This window comes from Anopheles arabiensis, chromosome X (assembly GCF_016920715.1).
Source record: "Anopheles arabiensis isolate DONGOLA chromosome X, AaraD3, whole genome shotgun sequence".
Lineage (NCBI taxonomy): Eukaryota > Metazoa > Arthropoda > Insecta > Diptera > Culicidae > Anopheles > Anopheles arabiensis.
The window spans coordinates 3,193,611-3,213,073 of NC_053519.1; the positions used below are offsets into that span (position 1 = coordinate 3,193,611).

Genomic DNA, 19,463 nt, shown 5'->3' on the forward strand with positions numbered 1-19,463 from the left:
TCCTGGAACTTAGCAGGAACCTCTAACAGTCCTGGCACCGAACATTAACCCTTACCGGTTCTAGAACAGATACTAAACCCATACCAGTTTGGGAATTGATATTGAACCAATACCAATTCTGAAATAGCTCCCGATGTTACTCCGTTCCTGAAACTGTACCTGGACCTGATCCCGACTCAGAACACAATTTCCGGTTCTGCAACAGATACAGTTCCAGTTCCGATCGAGTAACTGATTCTGCGTAGGAATTTTAGCTATTATTCTTTAGTATAGAGATATTGTTCTCGCTAAGTTAAGGAGAATTCTGACTTAGACGTTAGTCACTAAACGGCGCAGAGAGTTAGTGATTTGTATCCGAAAACGGTGACTCATTGCTGAGTGAGTCAGGCCAAAGAGGTAGTTTCGAGATGTTTAAATAGAAGAAGAAAGAGATGTTTAAAGAGTGAATTAAGGATTCAAATCCTTGTATGCCTGATCTGGTTCAAATCCCAAAGCAAAGAGAGAATATACAAATCTTCAGAAGATTTGAGGAGGACCTGGATCTTCAACGGGAACCATGCGCTACTACACTAGACGAGAGCTTCGTGATTGTCGATGCTCCCTATATGAACTCTCCTAGTCTGGTTCAAACCCCTTTGAAGAGCAAATATCCTAATTTCTAGAAGAATTGAGGAAGATCTGAGACTTCAACAGGAACCACGACCATGGCCTAGACGAGAGCTTCATGATTGTCGATGCTCGCTATATATACTCTCCTTGCCTGGATCAAATCACCGTAAAGAGCAAATATCCTAATTTCCAGAAAATTTGAGGAGGCCTAGGACTTAAACAGAAGCCATGACCTAGACGAGAGCTTCGCGATTATCGATGCTCCCTATATACACTTTCCTAGTCATGTTAAAATCACTGCAAAGAGCGAATATCCTAACCTCCAGAAGTCCTGAGACTTCAACAGGAACCATAACCTGCTAGACTAGACGAGAGCTTCATGATTATCGATAAGATATTCACTTGGATTATAATGCTATAACTAAAGCCATGAGTTCTTCAACATCATTAATTGTAATCTGATCTTCTCAGCATAAAAAAAGCACAGAAACACTCAACGGAAGAAGTAGGACGTCTTGCGATTACTATTCGATTGTCGTCGCAGACGCCCCGCAATTTTCCGATGCATTCGCACTGCATGCATTCGCACCGCATGCATTCGCACACCCACACTACCGCTCTTACATCGCAAATTGCTTGCCCTTACAGTTTGTGGTTTGTGTGAATGGCGAGCGCGCCAATAACTTCATCGTTCAGCGAAACTAAACGAAAAGAACGATAAAGCAGGAGACGGGATCGTGGTATTCCACAGTGCTCTGTACTGCTTAAAACCAGAAGCATAAGGAACGGGAAGGAGCAAAACACTGCGCAAAGCGTGGGGCTAGGGCAATTTTAAAACCACAAATTATACAAGCCACAAGTATAGTGCATACAAAAACCCCACAACAACATACAGAACAAACACAACCGAGTACCAAAAGCCAGCCAATGTGCGAGATTCGTATGGGGGGGATGATTGTGCGGAGGTGTGATCTTTTTTCACTTTCATGCCTCTAGTCTGAATACGCCTGGTAGAGGGCGCCGTGGCCATTCATACATTTCCCCACCACCGTGTGCCACTCAGCCCACACCACCCATGGAAATGCTCGAAGCTCAAACCACAATATTTGGGATCTCTTTTGGGGTCGGTACGGATATGCCATCCCACGACCCTACCAGAGGGGATGGAGAGGATCTCACAAGAAGAATTTTTGGCCCTGAAGTTGCTGGCGCAGAGAAAAAACGAAGCACAACGTGAAATCATCCCCTTTTCTCAAGAACCCTGCTGCCATCTTTAGGCAGGAGGGGAGGGGTAGGGAATGAGACACCGGAGTGCACGCTAACAAAACAAAACAAAACAAAAAACTGGGGAACTACGGGAAACCGTCCCAGCGCGGTTCGCACAGGAAGAAACTGCGGCGTAATAGTACCGAGCTTCATCCGAACCGTTTTGAGCTGCTCCGGCGAGGATGACGCCGAGTTGAGTGAGAAAAGTGCGAAAGAGCGCACACTGTACGCAGTGAGCAAGACGGTGAGAGCGAGAGGCAGCGAACAAGGAAGTCAAGACGCATATGCACGCGGGCATTACGTTCGCCTCTTGGCTTTTGTTTTGCCCCGACCGGCTACGCTTTGCGCCTGCTCAAGCCGGCGTTTGCGTATCCAAAGGGGGTTAAGGCTGGGGGTTGCGCAAATTTGCGCACCGAATTTGCTTTGCCCTGTGTGTGCGTGTGTTTTATTTCGGATGAATTCAATCTGTCGGGTCGGTTGGACGGAGTTGGCGAGAGTGATGCGGCCCGACGCGTATCGGGGGGGCAGAGGTCTAGGTTGGGCCCGGTTGCTCATGCGTTAGAAAAGGAAAGCGAAACACACAGCCACACACATACCCAAAAACCATATCGTCGTCTTCGTCGATTGCCTACGTCGTCGTCGTTGGCGGCGGCTACGCGCGATGTGGCCGAAAATAAATTAACATCAGGCGGAAGCGATGTACGCGTAGTGGAATTTGGGGCAAGTGTGCCACCTTATGCACTCACCAAAAGATGTTTAACAAAAGCCAATTCAATGAATGAATTGAATGAATGAATTTCTTTAACAATTGAAATGAATAAATTCTTGATAATTGAATTTTTTTACATGTCAGATTACAATTAATGATGTTGAAGAACTCATGGCTTTAGTTATAGCATTATAATCCAAGTGAATATCGTATCGATAATCATGAAGCTCTCGTCTTGTCTAGTAGTTTATGGTTCCTGTTGAAGTCTTAGGACATCTGGAAGGTTAGGATATTCGCTCTTTGCAGTGATTTTAAGCAGACTAGGAGAATGTATATAGGGAGCATCGACAATCGCGAACTATCATCTAGGTCATGGTCATGGTTCCTGTTGAAGTCCCAGGTCCTCCTCAAATCTTCTAGAAATTAGGATATTCGCTCTTTACAGGGGTTTGAACCAGACTAGAAGAGTTGATATAGGAAGCATCGACAATCACGAAGCTCTCGTCTAGGCCATGGTCGTGGTTCCTGTTGAAGTCCTAGGTCCTCATCAAATCTTCTGGAAATTAGGATATTCACTCTTTACAGTGATTTGAACCATAATTAGCTTATGGTTTTTGTTGAAGGCTCTCCACAACAATTGCTGCACTCTGCAATAAAGCAAAACATTTTGACTGCTCCGTGCCCATGAAATATAGTGGCACTGTTGTCTCAAACAGGGGTGGCTCGTTTGCCCCATAAGTTATAATTGTTTTGAAAATCGATAATAATACAAAAAAAGTGACTAACCCCACACAAAATTTCACTTTTTATCAGCTTTACGGTGGTAGAAATATTTTCTCGACTCTTTTTATTCCTATGTGTTTTGAGAGCTTATTTGATATGGTTGAAAAACTATAATTTTCTGCTCAATTTTGCCAAACGAAATAAAATAGCTAAAAATGTATGTGAAAAATAGACTATTCTGTTTGAGGGTCAGCACAGCATAGTGCCGGTTAGCTGAATCTAATGTAAAAGTGTCAAACAAGACGAATCGATACGAACGGAAACGAAGTAGGTTTTTTTCAAGCGTGTAAAACCGTACAGTAAAATACTTTCCGACCCTTTTTCTCTAACACTCCAGTCACATAATTGGCCCTTCTATCTTCTATCAGTACATCTAAAAGTTGGAACGAAACTATCTGTATTCTCATTGGACCATTTTGCCAAAGTGGTACTGAAAAAAGGCTTGGTGGCGCTTTTGCCCCATATTCCGCTACACCGGTTGCGTGCGCGGCGCTACCTTACTTGCCGTTCTGGTCGCCTCCACGATCCACGGTCCATTCGCAAGCCCACCCCTCAAAGACATTTTGCACCGAGCAGCATCGGGGGAAAAGGGGTAGAATGGGGTTGCCGTGCCGTAAGGAGAGATCGCTTTTATCGTTCTTATGTTTGTTGCTGTTGTTGGTTGGTGGTGATGGTGTTGGTGGTTGCCTGAAGTTGCTGCCGGTTGTCTTGGGGTTCTCTTGAATGGTTGGATGACTGGATGGGTACACGCAACAACGCATACGCGTCGACATTTTGCGCGTCGCTTTATACGCAAGCGTAAAAGGGTTGGCGTGTGCGGCTCGCAAGTAGTGGCGCAGGGCACTGGAGAAGGTATTTGGGGGCAAGCGATTATTAATTTATAGTTTAACAAGCCATTGCTGCGTGTCTCTCTCTCTCTGTCTTTCTCGGTGTGTGTCGGTTATTTTGCCGTTTTTGTTGTAAAGTTGCTTGAGTAGACCCGTACGCTACGCGCTGGCATTTTACCCCGTGGGATCAAACCGAGCGATGGCACACTCAAAAAGGCAGCATGCGGCAATAAAACCCTTGCACCGCTTTTAAGCGTGAATCCTTTTGCAGCTCAGGGCCAACGGGCCCCAAAACCATGAGAGCGTGTTTTTATCTTTTAGGTTTTTTTTGTTGCTGTTGTATTGTTTCATATTTTTTGTGCGTGCTTATTCTGAAGGGTTGATTAGAGGGCTAGATGGGTTTCGTACCTTCAGCATTCAATTAACACATGTAGTTTTTTTCTGCTTTACTTTATCCAAGCGAACGGGATAATGTGTGAGCATTATGCGGAGCAGGTTGGATCGGAGGTACGCGATTGACGTCGGCTCACACGTGTACGGCACCGTGTCCTTGAGCTAAGACAAGCCATCCCCTAACCATATTGTTCTGCTGCGCCTAGCATCTTTTGTATGGTATTATGTTTCGGTACGATATTTGTTCCTTCCTCTGCGCTTGGATCTGCGCTGTACTGCTTGGAAAGCCTATGAGAATGATTGCTACGAACTATTTGCAGGAGGCCGCAGGAGGACATTACAATTGTCCAAAATTGCCCATTTGAATGGGTAAAAACACGCATAAATCATACGTCAGGTACGGCAATAGGGCATTTTCAATTTAAAAGTGGATAAATTTAGGGAAAAGATCAATCATAGGTCACAGGTCACTGGAGACATAGCTCTTTTTTGCACTCACACAAACATCTTTGATTTGACAGTTACCTCATCCAGTTTTTTCGAAGTACGCACACCAGCTCAAAGGGCATCGGATGTTAAGTCGTCGATTATTTTTACTGAATTTGGTGTTCTGGTCGAGTTCTTCGTGATTTAACGACCTACGCGGTTGTGCAGGTCTTAAAAGGCTTTCGGGATTTTTTTTAAATACCACGCAGTCGAGGATACGAGAGTTGAATCCACGACTCGCATCGTGCGAGTCGTGCGAGTTGACAGCATGCCACGCATAAGACTGTAAAGCTACGCATCTGATCACAGTGGCATGCGATTCGCAGGTGACAACACGCGAGCAAGCATATAAACTGTAACGCTGCAAACAGGTGTCCAATTCCTATCCAGTTGCTTTCCAACCTTATTCGTTAAAAACTAACTGTGGATTGACTTAAACCAGTTAGCCCTTGTTTGGTCGTTATTTGATGGATATCTCAAGAATGTAGCCGAAACTCCAGCAAACACTACCGATTTTGTTCGTATTTTGCAAAACTTTGCTAACATATTAAGCATCACATGTTAAGTGCTACAGAATAACCAAATGCGTGATGATACAGTACCTAAAGCACGTCTCTGTTTTGGAGCCCGCCAAAATATTGAACAAAGTTAATGTCAGATACAGAATACATTCTTCTACTTATTTGCATTTGTCAATTCCTTAGGGACGACTTGTATCTTACAATATTTGGCATTTTATGTCGAGAACGATTAGGTCAAGTTGATTCTCAGTTCGAAGACGTGTCACAACACAGGCGACGTCATTGGGAAAACTGCTGGACTGCTTGACAGAAGTTGTATCAGTATTATTATAAGCAATCTACACTCATTTGTATTCACTGGACTGGATAGCCAGTCATAAATCCTGAACAAAGTGTTCCAGATTGGGAGTCGAACGACGTCCCGGCTGGGCAGGAGCCGGCCCGTCTACCATTACACCGTCCGCACCGCACTTCAATCGAACGCTCTGACGCCCTATGATCCACGAAACACAAAGGGGCCACAAAGTAGTCGCACTGGTATCGGAAAATATTGTTTATCTTCCAACCGTTGCTGCCTCTGCCCGTGGATCGTCATATTGGCGACCGTTTGCGGTTGGAAGATATTCAAAACCTCGGTGTGTTTATTCAATCGCCAAAAAAGGCGACTTCAACGCTGTGCGCTAGCCGGCTGGAGTAAACATTCCGAACATAGTTTCGCTCGCCCCACTTGCGTCCGTTTTCCGGCATCGGCAAGCCCCTCTCTCGTGGGACGAGAACAGTGCGTTTCCATTGTTTGTTGGTGCGTTGGAAATCCAAACAAGTAGTAAATTGCGCCAGGGCACAGCTGGTTTCGGATTTCACTACGCATCGCGGCCGGGAGCTAGCAAAACCGATTCGGCAAATGATTTACACCCTCGGTGGCAGACACATTCGCTTCCTGAGCTCTGTGCTATATTGGGATCGGGGAGGGGAAGGTGGGAGGGGGGGGGTGTGATATTGGATGAGAGTTTCCTTCACTCGGCACGGGCGTACAGATTGAATCGCTGCTGGCGGCCAACCGCATGCCGATCATCGTGGGCGGCACCAACTATTACATCGAGAGCATCCTCTGGCGGGTACTGCTGAGCGAGGGCGTCAAGCGGGAACGGTTGCGATCGCGTTGCGCCACCGAAAGCGAACCGGAGGCAAAGCAACCGAAAATGGATGGTGGAGAGGCTGCTGCTGCTGCTGCTGCTTCTGCTGGAACTGCCACTGACCTGGAGCGGCTTCTGGAGGAGCTACCGGGCCTGGGAACGAGTGAATCGCTCGAAGCGCACGAGTCGGAGTTGCTGCACCAGGCCCTGCAGCGGGTCGATCCGGAGTCAGCCGAGCGGCTGCATCCCAACAACAAGCGGAAGATTATCCGGTAAGTCAGCATGATAGATTTACTGCAGTATTAAGCACTGTTTTTCAGCTTCATAAATGCAAAACATGTTCTATACGCCAGAAGATATTCTTATTCAACTATACGGCCGTTTCTTCTATGAGCTTCATTATTATCCTTCAAGATGCTGCCACAGTTCCATCTCACAGTAAAACAGTGTATCCTGGCAGCAATTAACTCTCCGACCTTCATTTCATCTTCTAGGACTTTTCCGACTTTTAAACTGAAATAGAGATTGAGAATGGGGAGGGAAAAAGAAGTATTTACAAAAGAAACTAACTACTTTATCCTAAATTTGATTCTTCTTTAAGTTCTGGTTTAAGTTGAGAAGATATTTCGAATTATTTCGTGTAGTGAGTGATGGCTTCATTCTCGTAGTTGGGCTGTTATGGCCATTATTCTATCTTTGATCATTGGAAGTACTGCACGATGTTGGAGCTGTCGCGTGGGGAATCTCTTAGGAAGACCTTGAATTGTCTTCAAAAAATAATTTTGAATTTTATGGACTTCATGGAGATTGCTGTTCGAGCATCGGCCACAAGCATTACGTCCGTGAGCTATCGATGGAAGAACAATTTGTTTATATATAATCATTTTGCTCTCGAACGACAACGCTGAACGGGGTTTCAAAAGGCTGTACAGCTTCCTAAACAGCATTGAAGTTTTTCCTTTAATGTAGCTTACATGTGCTTTGAATGTGAGACGTCTATCAAATATCACTCCCAAGTATCGGGCTTGAGGAGCCTAAGGGATGACGATGTCATTCATCTTTATGTTGCACACCTTCGCATTGAAATGAACCGGTTGAATGCCCATCTTGTAAGGCGCCTCAGTCTTGGTATTGTTGACCTCAATCTTCCAATCCTGGAGGTACCTGACAAAAGTGTCCAGTCTCCGTTGTAATGCTCCCCGTGAGTGGTTTGGTGCTTTTTCCAGAATACAGAATGGCAGTGTCAGCCGCGTATAATGCGAGAGCTGCACCCGTGCCCACTGCAGGGACATCAGCCGTATAGGAGTTGTACAGCAGGGAACCAAGTATGTTCCCTTGTGGTACACCCGCGTTATTCATCGCGTTATATGAGTCAGATCGTTCTGACCCAATGTAAACAGCCTATGCTCGTCGAGAGAGGTAGCCACGCACAATCCCGACAATAAGCGTCGGAAAACCTTGCAGTCTCACCTTGTGGACAATTCCATCGTGTCAGACGTTATCAAATGTCTTCTCTATATCCAAGAGAGCCATCACTGTGTTTTTACCACCACTTTCAAATAGCTTACTGAGGACACCCAGGAATGATATAGGGCGATAACTTGATCCCAAAAAAGGGTCATTTCCCGGTTTCAAAACAGGGATAATCCTAGCAAACTTAAATTTTTCTGGGAAGTACCCCAGCTCCAGGCACCTGTTCAATATACTAATCAGCTGGGCTACAGTACTGTGGCCAACATGTCCAAAGCTTCTTCTTTTTCTTCTTCTTTTGGCCCAACAACCGTTGTCGGTTAAGGTCTGTACCACTTGTGGACCTAGTTTTCAGTGATTTATGGATTAACCACCATAGCAGCTCAAGTTCTACGTATGGCGACACGGTCTATTTGGGGATTGAACCAATAATGACGGGCATGTTATTAAGTCGTACGAGTTGACGACTGTGCCATGAGGCCGGACATTTACTTATTTATTTATTTGTTTACTTAAATGTGGTGCCTTGAATCCAAAAATATACCTGGTAATTCCAAGGACCTCTGCCCATTTTGACACTGCTTGCGGCTAGTCATTAGCCGGACCCTGCAGCTTACACAAAACTCATTACTCGCGAAAAGTAATGCAAATACCAAACGCAACTCCTGCAGCAGCCCAATAATATGCCCTCTCCCCCATGAGGCATCGCTGGTGCATCTGTCAATGCGAGCGATTAGCGTCAGCCGGAAGCTACCTGTGCCCATCGATATTCATTAGCCATTCGAGGGGGGCTTTTGGGCTTTTAACAGCTGCAAAATTATCTTTAATTGCATTAGCCCGAAACAAATCATGCGAACGCATTGCAGTACCACGATTTCCTGTGCTCGGCTGCAGCAATGGAAATTGGCGCTACTTCGTACGGGTGGTTCCGAGGGTACCGAGTGGCGTCATCGAGGCCGGCTCCTCGTCTCTGTTCCTCAGGTGCTCACACACAAAAAAAAAACCGCAACTCAAGTGTCCTGAACCCCCCCTTAAAACCGATATCCTTAAGCGTTTTCCTGTCTCATGTACTCCCCCCTCCCCACCCCAGCACCTTTGTTTCGGGTTTGCATTGGGTTGATTTATTTGCCTTTTTTTTTCGTTGCTGTTGCTGTTGTTGTCGCCCGCAGTTATTGCTTTCGGACGCCGGCTGCGTTTTTGCGCTCGTCTTGGCCGCTGCTCGTTACAAATTGACCAGACGGCGCGCACTCTTGGCCGGGGGCATCGACCCAAAACCTTCACCCTGTGGGCCCGGTCCTGGGCGGCGGTAGGTGCAGTGGGCTGAAGTGTGCACGAAGACACACAGGCGGACACTGCATTTTAAGCAGTGTGGCATGCGCACCATTCGTCCAACCCCAAAAGCATGTTGAAGGGAGAAGCGGGAGCAGTGTGTTGCTTCTCGTCTTTCGTTTTTTTATTATCGTTGCTGCTGCTGTTGCTGCTGTTGTTGATTGACTCTTGGCAGGAATATTAATACATAAAATAGCCCCCGATTCAGGCGGAGTGTTCGGGGGGTTTTTTTTTGTTATTTGTGCATCATTTTCTTTCTACCATCGAACCCTGACAGACATTTGTGTCAATAGGCGCTTGTGCGCTGTCCTGTCTGTCTCATGGTTGTGTATTTTCTGTCCGTTTGGTTTTATTCTCCGCTCGATCTGCCCGGCACAACCCTTTCCTGCATACTGTCCCCCCGTGGCCGTGTCAACAAGGGAGCGAGGTGATGCTCCCGATGTCAACCGGTGTGCAAGCAACAGCCAACAGTTGGGGCCGCAGCCGAGCAGCAAAGCACACATTCAAACATGCGTATTGTTTATAGAAAAATAAAGCCGCGACACCGGACCATGCAGACAGTAGTAGGCCGAAGATGAACAAAAAAAAAAGGAAAAACACACACAGTGCGGGAGAAAGTGTGTATCTTGGGCTTAGCTAGCTGGGTCGCGCGTTCTCGCAGATCGGGGTAATTTCGCGCAGCAGAACCTACCGGGCGCGCACGCGCGAGCAAATCATGTTTCGTCATCCCGTGCAGTTCGTAGCGAACCAGAGACCAGACACAGAGACGAACCACTCGGCAAACAGCACCAACCGGGAAGGGTGGGGGTAACAGGAGTGCAACAGGGGTTTGTTTATCAACAGTGCAGCCAACAAGGCAAGGGCGGGGAGAATGGCACGGGCGGAATTGGGAGCGCATGAGCGGAGTTGACGGCATTTGTTTGTTGCACAATTTTTTATTGTTTACTCCCGGCACAAACCCGGCACGCCGGACCGGTGCCGGGTGAGTCAGTCGACATTGGCCGGGGACGTACAATTGGAATTTGTTTTCGCTCAGCCGCGTTACAAATTTGTTGCAACGATGTGTGCCATCTTGTTCTTGCCTGGCTCGGTTAAGTGTTGCTCGCTGATGGCACAATGATTCACAACAGACCGGATCTCTGCACACCGTTGACATGGCTGGGCTTTCCCACCGTGTGTGTGTGTGCCACAGGTCTCTTTCCTTTTTAGATGTTACACTTTTCCTTTTGCTTTTCCTTAGCGACGGGCACCGCAGTGCTCTAGAGCAGCTAACTGCTTAACCTAGGTCCATGGCGTGAACACAAGCGCTCGTTAGTGTTGAATCGGATCAGAATCTAGTTTCGAATCTTAATTGCCGATTGGATTCCAATAAATCAGTGACAGCTATCGGGAAAAGAGTTAACTGGTGATCTTGTTTTCCTACGTAATTTTCTTATTCCTTTTCTTCTTCTTCTTCTTCTTCTTCTTCTTCTTCTTCTTCTTCTTCTTCTTATTCTTTCATCTCGCTTATTTCCTTTTCTTATTACCCTTCTTCTTATTCTTCTTCTTCTTCTTCTTCTTCTTCTTCTTCTTCTTCTTCTTCTTCTTCTTCTTCTTATTCTTTCATCTCGCTTCTCGCTCTTCTTCTTATTCTTCTTCTTCTTCTTCTTCTTCTTCTTCTTCTTCTTCTTCTTCTTCTTCTTATTATTATTATTATTATTTTTCTTCTTCTTCTTATTTTTATTCTCCTTCTTCTTCTTCTTTTTATTCACCTTCTTCTTCTTCTTTTTATTCACCTTCTTCTTCTTCTTCTTCTTTTTATTCTCCTTCTTCTTCCTCTTCTATTGCTTCTTCTTCTTCTCTTTATTTTGATTCTTCTTCTTCTTTTTATTTTACTTCTTTTCGCCATCATCATTATCAAAATCATCATCATGTGCTGCTTGTACTTCTGCTAGATTGAAACTCCTGCCGTTTAATCCGAATTTGCTGGGAACCAAAACCAGTATTGTAAACTGACGACTTTTTTTATTTGTTTTACGGCGGGTTCGGAGTGGAATTTTGGAAAAAAAAAATCCTGTTTTGAATGTCATTTGACATACGTCTTGTGAATGCTTGGTGCCTTTGCCAATCCTAAGTGACTGAAATTTTAGATATATTCTACATCTATATAAGTGATATATGTTACATCTAGTGCCCTCAAAAACAGGAAAAATAAAGGCAAATGCACTAGAAAGATGTCATCGAATCAAACGACCTTTTTTGATGAGACTGTAGCAGACGAAAGATTAACGCTGCTTGAAGTTTCGCATTCAATTTTTAAAGTATACAGTTTTGTATCGAAGGACATCATAGCAGAATAACAATGCCCAAAACAGAACTTTGCGAAGAGTTCTGCTCTGCGGATGCAGTCGTTGAGTTTAGAGCCTCATACAGTTGTAGTTTCAAAATGCCTTGATTTCAAATTACATAGTAATTACAAATTAGTAGTAATTATCATTGGTCCTAAATCTTGATAAAATACCTTGTAGGTCTATCTGAATATATATTAGAGTTAAACATTGTTGACTCTGCCTATAGGAGCATCAGCGGCAAACATTGATGAACGCTGTCATCATTTGGTACCTTCGAGGACCACATGCTGGATGTTGGAAGCTGATGCGATCAGGCAGAAGAAGATCAAGACAATTGTTTACTCTTTCGGTCAGAACATGATTGTTGAAACTAGTTTGGAATTCTGGAATGTCTGTAGCATTGTCCAGAACCGTATGTAAAAGGCTGCAGCCGATCTTAACTCTGTTGCATGCAGATGACTTGCATTGTAGTGCTCACAAGTGATGTGCAATCTTTCCATCCGCTCCCATCGCAAACCTCGTTGGTGTACCGGAAGGCAGAAGGCAAAAAAAAAGCAAGGAATGAAAAAGGAAAGTGTGTGGCCCAACCCCGCCCCGCCGTATTTCCCATGCCCACACAATGCCCACGACAGCTCACGTTCGCGTTTGATTGGAAACAAAGAACATGTGAAGAAACATACGCTTGCAAACAGCCGGCCGCATCCACCCACACTGGAGTGGTGATGCCATGCACTTGGGGGGGTTTGACGGACGATGCCGTTTTGTCATCATTTACCCCCCCTTGCCCCTTTGCTCCCTTCCACCATTCACCGGCTTCTTGTTTGTACTTCTGAAGGGTGAGGAGGATGTCAGACACCATTCATCGCTGGGCGTACAAATAGTGTGGTGTGGCATTGTTTATCCAGGTCGTTAGCTTCCGGCTCGCCCCCGCCACAAGAAGGTGCACACATCTGCAAACGGCCACCTACTTACGGGCGGACCCAGGACCGCGGGTGTCGCTCCGGTGATTGGTTTGTTTGTTTTAGCACGCTTCGCGCCGTCTCGAAAGCCTGCGTAGAGGAGAGCAAAGCCGCGGGCCCGACTTGCATAAAAGCGGGCCAATTCGGGATCGGCCGTCAAGTTTCGGGGTCGGTTGCGATGCCGCCACTCTCTACCTTACATTGTTGCATCCCGCCGATGATAAAGTGCCTTCGCTCGCTTCCGTTCTGCGCCAACGCACCCCAAACGCAGCGGAGGTTTCCTCCACTGTCGGCTTGTTAATTAGTGGCCTCTTCCTCTTGGCTCGATTCTTGCACATCGTGGAGGGAAGGGAGCCTTAACCAGGTGTCAAACCGAAACCCCACTTCACCAAGCGCACGCATAAAGAGGTGCTTAAGATGTCCACGGGGAGGGAGGAGGAGGGGTTTGGTTGCAAAGAGTAGTGCTTCCGCCGCAACTGTGTGGCACTGCAGTTTGTGCTGTGCGAAAATTAAAACAAACTCTGGCGGGTCGCGCGCGCGTTGCAATATGGACGAGCACGATGAATTACTGCAGAGCCCGGCGCGCGGCCATTCCCGTATGCACTGCACGGAACGGGCAGCGTATCGCTGCTTCGTACGGGCAAGTGTATTATGCGCAGCACCTGCATTAAACAGCGACGATTAGCGTGATGTGCGTTAATTATCGTCTTTTTTTGTGCTGTTGTAATTCTTGATCTGTATTTTCTCCATTTTCTTACTTCCTTCCTCCTCACTTCCGAACGGGCAGAGGCATGGGAAAGGGTGGTGAGAGGGTTAATGTACAGTTTGCGTATTCTACTCGTCCCTAGAATGCTGATGGAGCTCGACCCCCTCTCTCTCTCTCTCTCGCTCGCCTTAAAACTTTGTTTCACTGCTCCGCAACGTGCACGAAGCGTTGCATGGTTGGTTTTACTTTCGCATTTGAACGCTGAAATTGATCTGCATGCATTCGCTTTCGATTTTACTTTTTTTTTTGTTGCTTTACATTTTGTAGAATACAGTTGCTGCACCTAAAGCAATACGGTCGGGTTTCATCTGAGGGAGAAAAAAACAGGAAAAAACGATAAGACTGGTCATTATTTTTAATTTAAGATATTTTTGTGATGATTTATGAAAGATATAAAGGCCAAAATCAAAACCAAGATGCGTCCTGATACTACACATCGGAGAATGCATGCGTCTGCTGGCATTTGAAGCCGTGTGACATATGATCGTTTGAAGTGCACGAGTTAGTACATTTCTGCTCGCCAAATTTAGGCGCTAACTCACCAATTTCGGTCTCCAATGTTTTGGTGATCAATATTCGACTGTAAGCCAATTATTTTGTTTACAAAATGTAATCGAATGTCTGAAACTGTGTGTTCTAAAAACAATAAATTTGAGTTAGGTAATTAATAATTTAATTGATAGAATTCAAAATTTAACAATTGATATTAACTGATATGAATTACTGCAGTGAAAAAAGTTATGTATTTTCAGGTGTTTCTTGAGAATTCATTACATTTCATTAGTTTTCATTAGTTCATTAGGTTTTGTTTACAAGAAACAACAATCTAATTAGACAAATCAGCAGTGTTTTTGTAATGTCAACTCATACTTGCCATACATCTCCTTAATTACTTTGTAAATCTATCATGATTCCTTGAAGAGAAAAAAATGTTGGTTTACAGACCAAAATTGGTGCGTTAGAGACAAAAATTGATGCCTCAGAGACAAATATCGATGCATACTGTCAAAAATGTATGGCTTATAGCCAAAAATCTAGCGCCAAGGACTATATTTTCTTTTTAGAAACTTCAAAAAAGATCCATAAAAATCTAATAATTGATTTTTTGAAGTAGAGGAATCGTATCCTCAGTCCTCGTATCCTGCTAAATGTATGCTGACGTCACCGAATACTTGACGAATCTGGGTAATTAAACATCGACTAAACCTAAAACCACCTTACTCAGCACTGAAGTCGAGACGAAGTTTTGTCGAGTTTCCCGACCAAAAATAAAAGAAAATGACTAAAGCACCATAACACTTTGCCCGATTGGGGGGCCCCTGCTCGAAAGGGCAAGAATCTTCTGGATGTCCGTGGGGTTCGCCGCTTGCGCACGGGGTGCATTGGCCGTTGTGTTCCGCCGGTACGGTGCAGCCATTACCACTAATTGAGTTTTGCACCTCTTCACCCTGCTAGCCGATGGCTGTACTGTAAGTGAGCCCGTGCCACCGTGCGCCGGTCTTATTGTTTTACACGCGGATCCAATGCATGCCGGCCGGCCGGCCGGCTACGAACCGTTCGTGGACGGCGAAGCGGAACCGATGGTGTCTTAAGGCAACCGTTCGGCCTGCCGGTGCTGCCGGTTCCGGTACCGATCCATTTCGTGCGCTCGAGCAAATGAACGATGATGGTGATGGTGGTGGTGGTCTCTGCGGTACACCAATTTTTGACAGTTCAATGCCATCGTCGTGCGACATGGGGAACGATATTAATTGGGCAGAGCGACCCCCCCCCATCATTGTCCTATACCACCCGATGCAGTAGTTTGGAAAATTCCAGTTGTTGTTGTTGATGTTGTTGGTGTGAGTGTGTGTGTGTGTGTGTTACGTTTCACAGCCCGGCAAGGATAGGAAACTGAGAGAAAAGTAGAATGAGACTGAAACCGTGCAATTATCATAAATTAAACGCGCGCACTCTGTGGCAGCGCCATGTCGCGGCCGGGGGCCGTGTGTTTTTGGGGCCTGCGAGAGGCTCTGGGCGTGAGGCTTTACTTTTGCTTTTACTAGTCGACGACTACTGCTGGCTGATTTTTATACCCGTACGAGGTGTACACTTACTAGCTATGAGTTACAAATAATTAAAAATAGATCCATTGCCCCGGCGGATGGAAAGAAGAACGTTCGAATGTTAGAAAGGAAAGAATTTTCGAACAGCCGATTTTGTGCGGCCCAGGTACAACCTGCTTACCTGTTTTATGGCCGTTTGCTGGAACAATCCCCACTGCTGCAGGGCTGGCACCCAGTATAGCACATAAAACTGTCGAGCCGCGCGAGCGATGTTACCACGGCCCAGGTCGTGTGATTTACCTCATCCGTTCGATCCGTGTCGGCGATGGATTGCATGGGTTATATTATTGTTCATAAAAAATACATTTCCATTTCTCGAGCGGGCGAAAAAGCGATCAGTAACGTTATTGCTCGGTGCTCTGCCACGAACAGGTAGTAACTATTCACCCTAGGATGAACCCTTGACAGCATGCTCAAGCGCAACGAGAGCAATTTTAAACAGCTTTGGAACGAACATGTACCAACAATTGTTCTTTATTTATCTATTTATTTATTCTTCTTGCATTCATTTCATTTATTGGTATCGTTCCAATTGATGATGATGATGATAATGACAAGTCTCCACCTCTTACCCCAACAAAGTTTGAGACCGACGGAAGTACCTTTGCGAAATAGTATTATTAGGTAGTCTTCAAGAAATAAAATTTTCTAGTAAGTGGTGGCATCGGATGACGTTCAGAAGAACCCACTGAGTCATACACATACCCAAGGCGACCAACACAGTTCCATCAAGGAAAATGGGTCTAACTTCATCGAATATAATGGTATTCCCTAGCATCCTTTACATAGCTTGTCAAGAACCAACTAATGGTTCTATCGCACCACTTATCAGGACGCAGTTGCGACACCCACATGACAAGTTTCATCAGTACCGACGTGCGATTCCAGGGCACTTTCAAAGCAGGAGAACCTCATGCATCTGGAACTGGTTACGGATAATTATTAGTAGGTTAATCTCGTAGAGAGCTACCAAAACTGATCGAATAGTTTCTGGCTCTTTGGGAAAAGAAGTTGGGCACGCTTGGCTCATGTGCTCTGCGTGTGCAGGACCGTTGATCCTCAGATCCTCCAAGGATATTGTCTGTAGGCTCTGATATAGAGTTTCCAAAAATTGTTCTCTAGGTTCTGCCTGTAAAAGAGTTTTCGAACCAGTTGAGCTCTCTCCCCACAATTACCACTTACAGATTAATAACAATAACAGTGTTCATATTGTCTCAAATCCCCGTTTAAGATCCAGCAAAACGGCAACAATCAATTCCAATCGATCCATCAAAACCTTCCTCCTCGTGGCTAGAAGACTCTGAGCAAACTCACAAGAGTGTCCTCGCCAATATCCCGATTGTTCTCTAGTCCATAGGTCATTTCACATCAGCATTTGGGCCAATTGTACCTTAAGCACCATCGACGAAACTCTTCCGCACTCGCAAGACTCCTCCGTTCACTTAAGTAATAAGTATTACGACTGTGGATTATCCTGCGACACTGACTGATCACCAGAGGTTCCCCACATCACATGCAAGCAATCCTGAATAGTGTTTGAGTTAGCATTCCCTGTACCTACCGTTTTAGTCAGGCTGACACAAATAGTTCTTAGCTTCTCTATTGTGATTGTCTTAAATATAAACATTGCTTTTAAAAGCCTTCTTTACATGCCAAGAATTTGGTTAAATTGAATGCTAAAACTACATTGGCTAAACTGTACATCCACTATCTTCTTCAAGAAGACTATCACACTCAGTTTTTAAAGCAACCTGGATGTCGCATTTAAAATGAAGCAAGTGTTCGACATCCTGAACCAGATGGTAGTGGAATTCAGAATTACATATCAGTACCACCAAGGATTTTTGCATTTAAAGTTTAGCTAATTACGGATGGTTTCATTCCAATGATCAGATATACTGTAAGTTATAAGTTAGAATGGCAGGTAGTTGTAGAATGGCAATGAAAGCAAAATCGTCTATTAGCTAACATGTGCTAGTAAGCTACGGGAAGAATTGCTCAACATGGCACCCATGTCCCAACTTCCGCTTCAGCAAGATTGTTCGCTGCTTTCAGTCTTCTGGATAGCTCTTGTCAACCTCCATGCAAAGTGGCATTTTTACCGTCATTTCCCATCTCGTGGGACATTTGTATTGCCCATGAGAAACAAATTCTTTTGTTTCTTTTTTTAGCGTCGTTGATTGGTTGCTGGGAAATAGTTTTCAAACTGTCAACATGCAGACATTACTTCTTAATTACCTAACCACAGCGATTAGTAGACTGGAAAAAATAGACAAATCTCATTGTGTTTAGGTGAGGAACAAAGGTTCCCGCCACACATTTTCATACCGATAATCCCCCTCCTCATTGCTTAGGTCTGCCGCCAATCGCTTTATCTGGGTCGGGTTTTTGCGAAAGGGAAAGCAAGCGCCAGACAGGTACACATGCGCAATCGCAATCTCGTGTGGCAGTCAGTGCAGGCAAGGGTTAACCTGGCGTCCAGGCCTAGCGCAACATTCGATTGGCAACAGTCCGTGGGGAATATGACATTGCCGAATTAGACGGGCTGAGTTGGTAACAAAAAGGGGGGGGGGGGGGGGAGTGAGGGTTCGGTTCGATCGCACCAGCCGCACGGCTACTTCCGCTTTTGGGTAGCTTCCACCTCGCCGGGTTTGCTTCGCGCTCCGAGCTGCTTAAAGATTCCACCGCCCCTTTCCACCGACGACACTGCCTTCCAAGCCTTCCCCCGTTCCACCCCACCTCCCGTAAGGGGGTGGCGCAAGAACCGCGAGCTATTTTTACAGTAACTGACCTCGTTTAACGGCTCGTGCGTAAATCAAATGGCGAACGCCTACCGCGGCCGCCGTGTCTATGCGTAAGCGTCGCTACCCTCGCGCGCGCGCGCTCGCGCTCGTGCTCTTCACCCTTTTGCTTGACTGACCTCCCATCTCCCTTTTGTCATACCATTTTCCAACTGCTTGTATCGGTGTGGTTGGGGAGTGGGTCCGACTGTTGCCATTGCCCCGAAAAGCTGTCTCCCCTCCCCCCCACCCATCTCATCCAAACGGAAAAGGGTGCCCGTCCAAGTGGAACGAAACACCATTCGAGAATTGCCGGTGGAGAAAAACCGAAGCGAAGATCACATCACTTTCCAACCACGCTCTTCCGCATCTCCCCTTCCCCCGCTTCCACGCCGAGTAACCCTGATCCTTTACCCCCCCCCACCCTTCACCTCATTAAAGTGTAAAAAAGGCAAGGAGTGCAAGGAGGCAATGAGGAAAAAATCTTAATTTTCTTCACCTGACTGACTTGGCTTGAGTCGCACTGCCACTTTCCTCCCCCCGCCGCTACCCGTCTCACTCCTTTGGGGTCACGACCGTCCTCTCCCCCCTGCCGGGTGTTTGCAAAAGCATCACGCCAACATACACACGCATCACAAACTCACACACACACACACACACACGCCGGGTAAGGTGCACGAGAAGAAGAAGTAGAAGAAGTAGGTGCAGAAACCCGGAAGTGTGTGTGCGCGCGCGCTCTTGAGCCAAATCACGCAATAGGTTTAATTAAATTCGGCTTTTTGTTCGTCGTCGTTTCTTCCCCTTTTTCTTTCGCTACCACCGCTCCCTCCCGCCCGTGAGAGTAGAAGCATCAACATAGCTTACCACCACCCCACTACCAACCCCCTCCCACCCCTCGGCCAACCGCGTTCTAAAGTTACGGACAGAAAATGAACCAATTAATTAGTGGGTGTCATACTGGGCCGAGGGTTCGAGGTTTACTTGTCGGTTTATTTTA

General features: G+C 45.9%; 1 protein-coding gene across 1 annotated transcript in view; it reads left to right on the forward strand.

The window, feature by feature from the left end:
• The window catches only part of LOC120905495 (tRNA dimethylallyltransferase), a 68,463-nt gene that overhangs the window by 9,108 nt on the left and 39,892 nt on the right, over positions 1–19,463 (forward strand). The window contains exon 3 of the mRNA XM_040316334.1: positions 6,629–6,999. Within this exon, the coding sequence (XP_040172268.1) occupies positions 6,629–6,999 (371 nt within the window). The remainder of the gene's footprint in view (positions 1–6,628; positions 7,000–19,463) is intronic.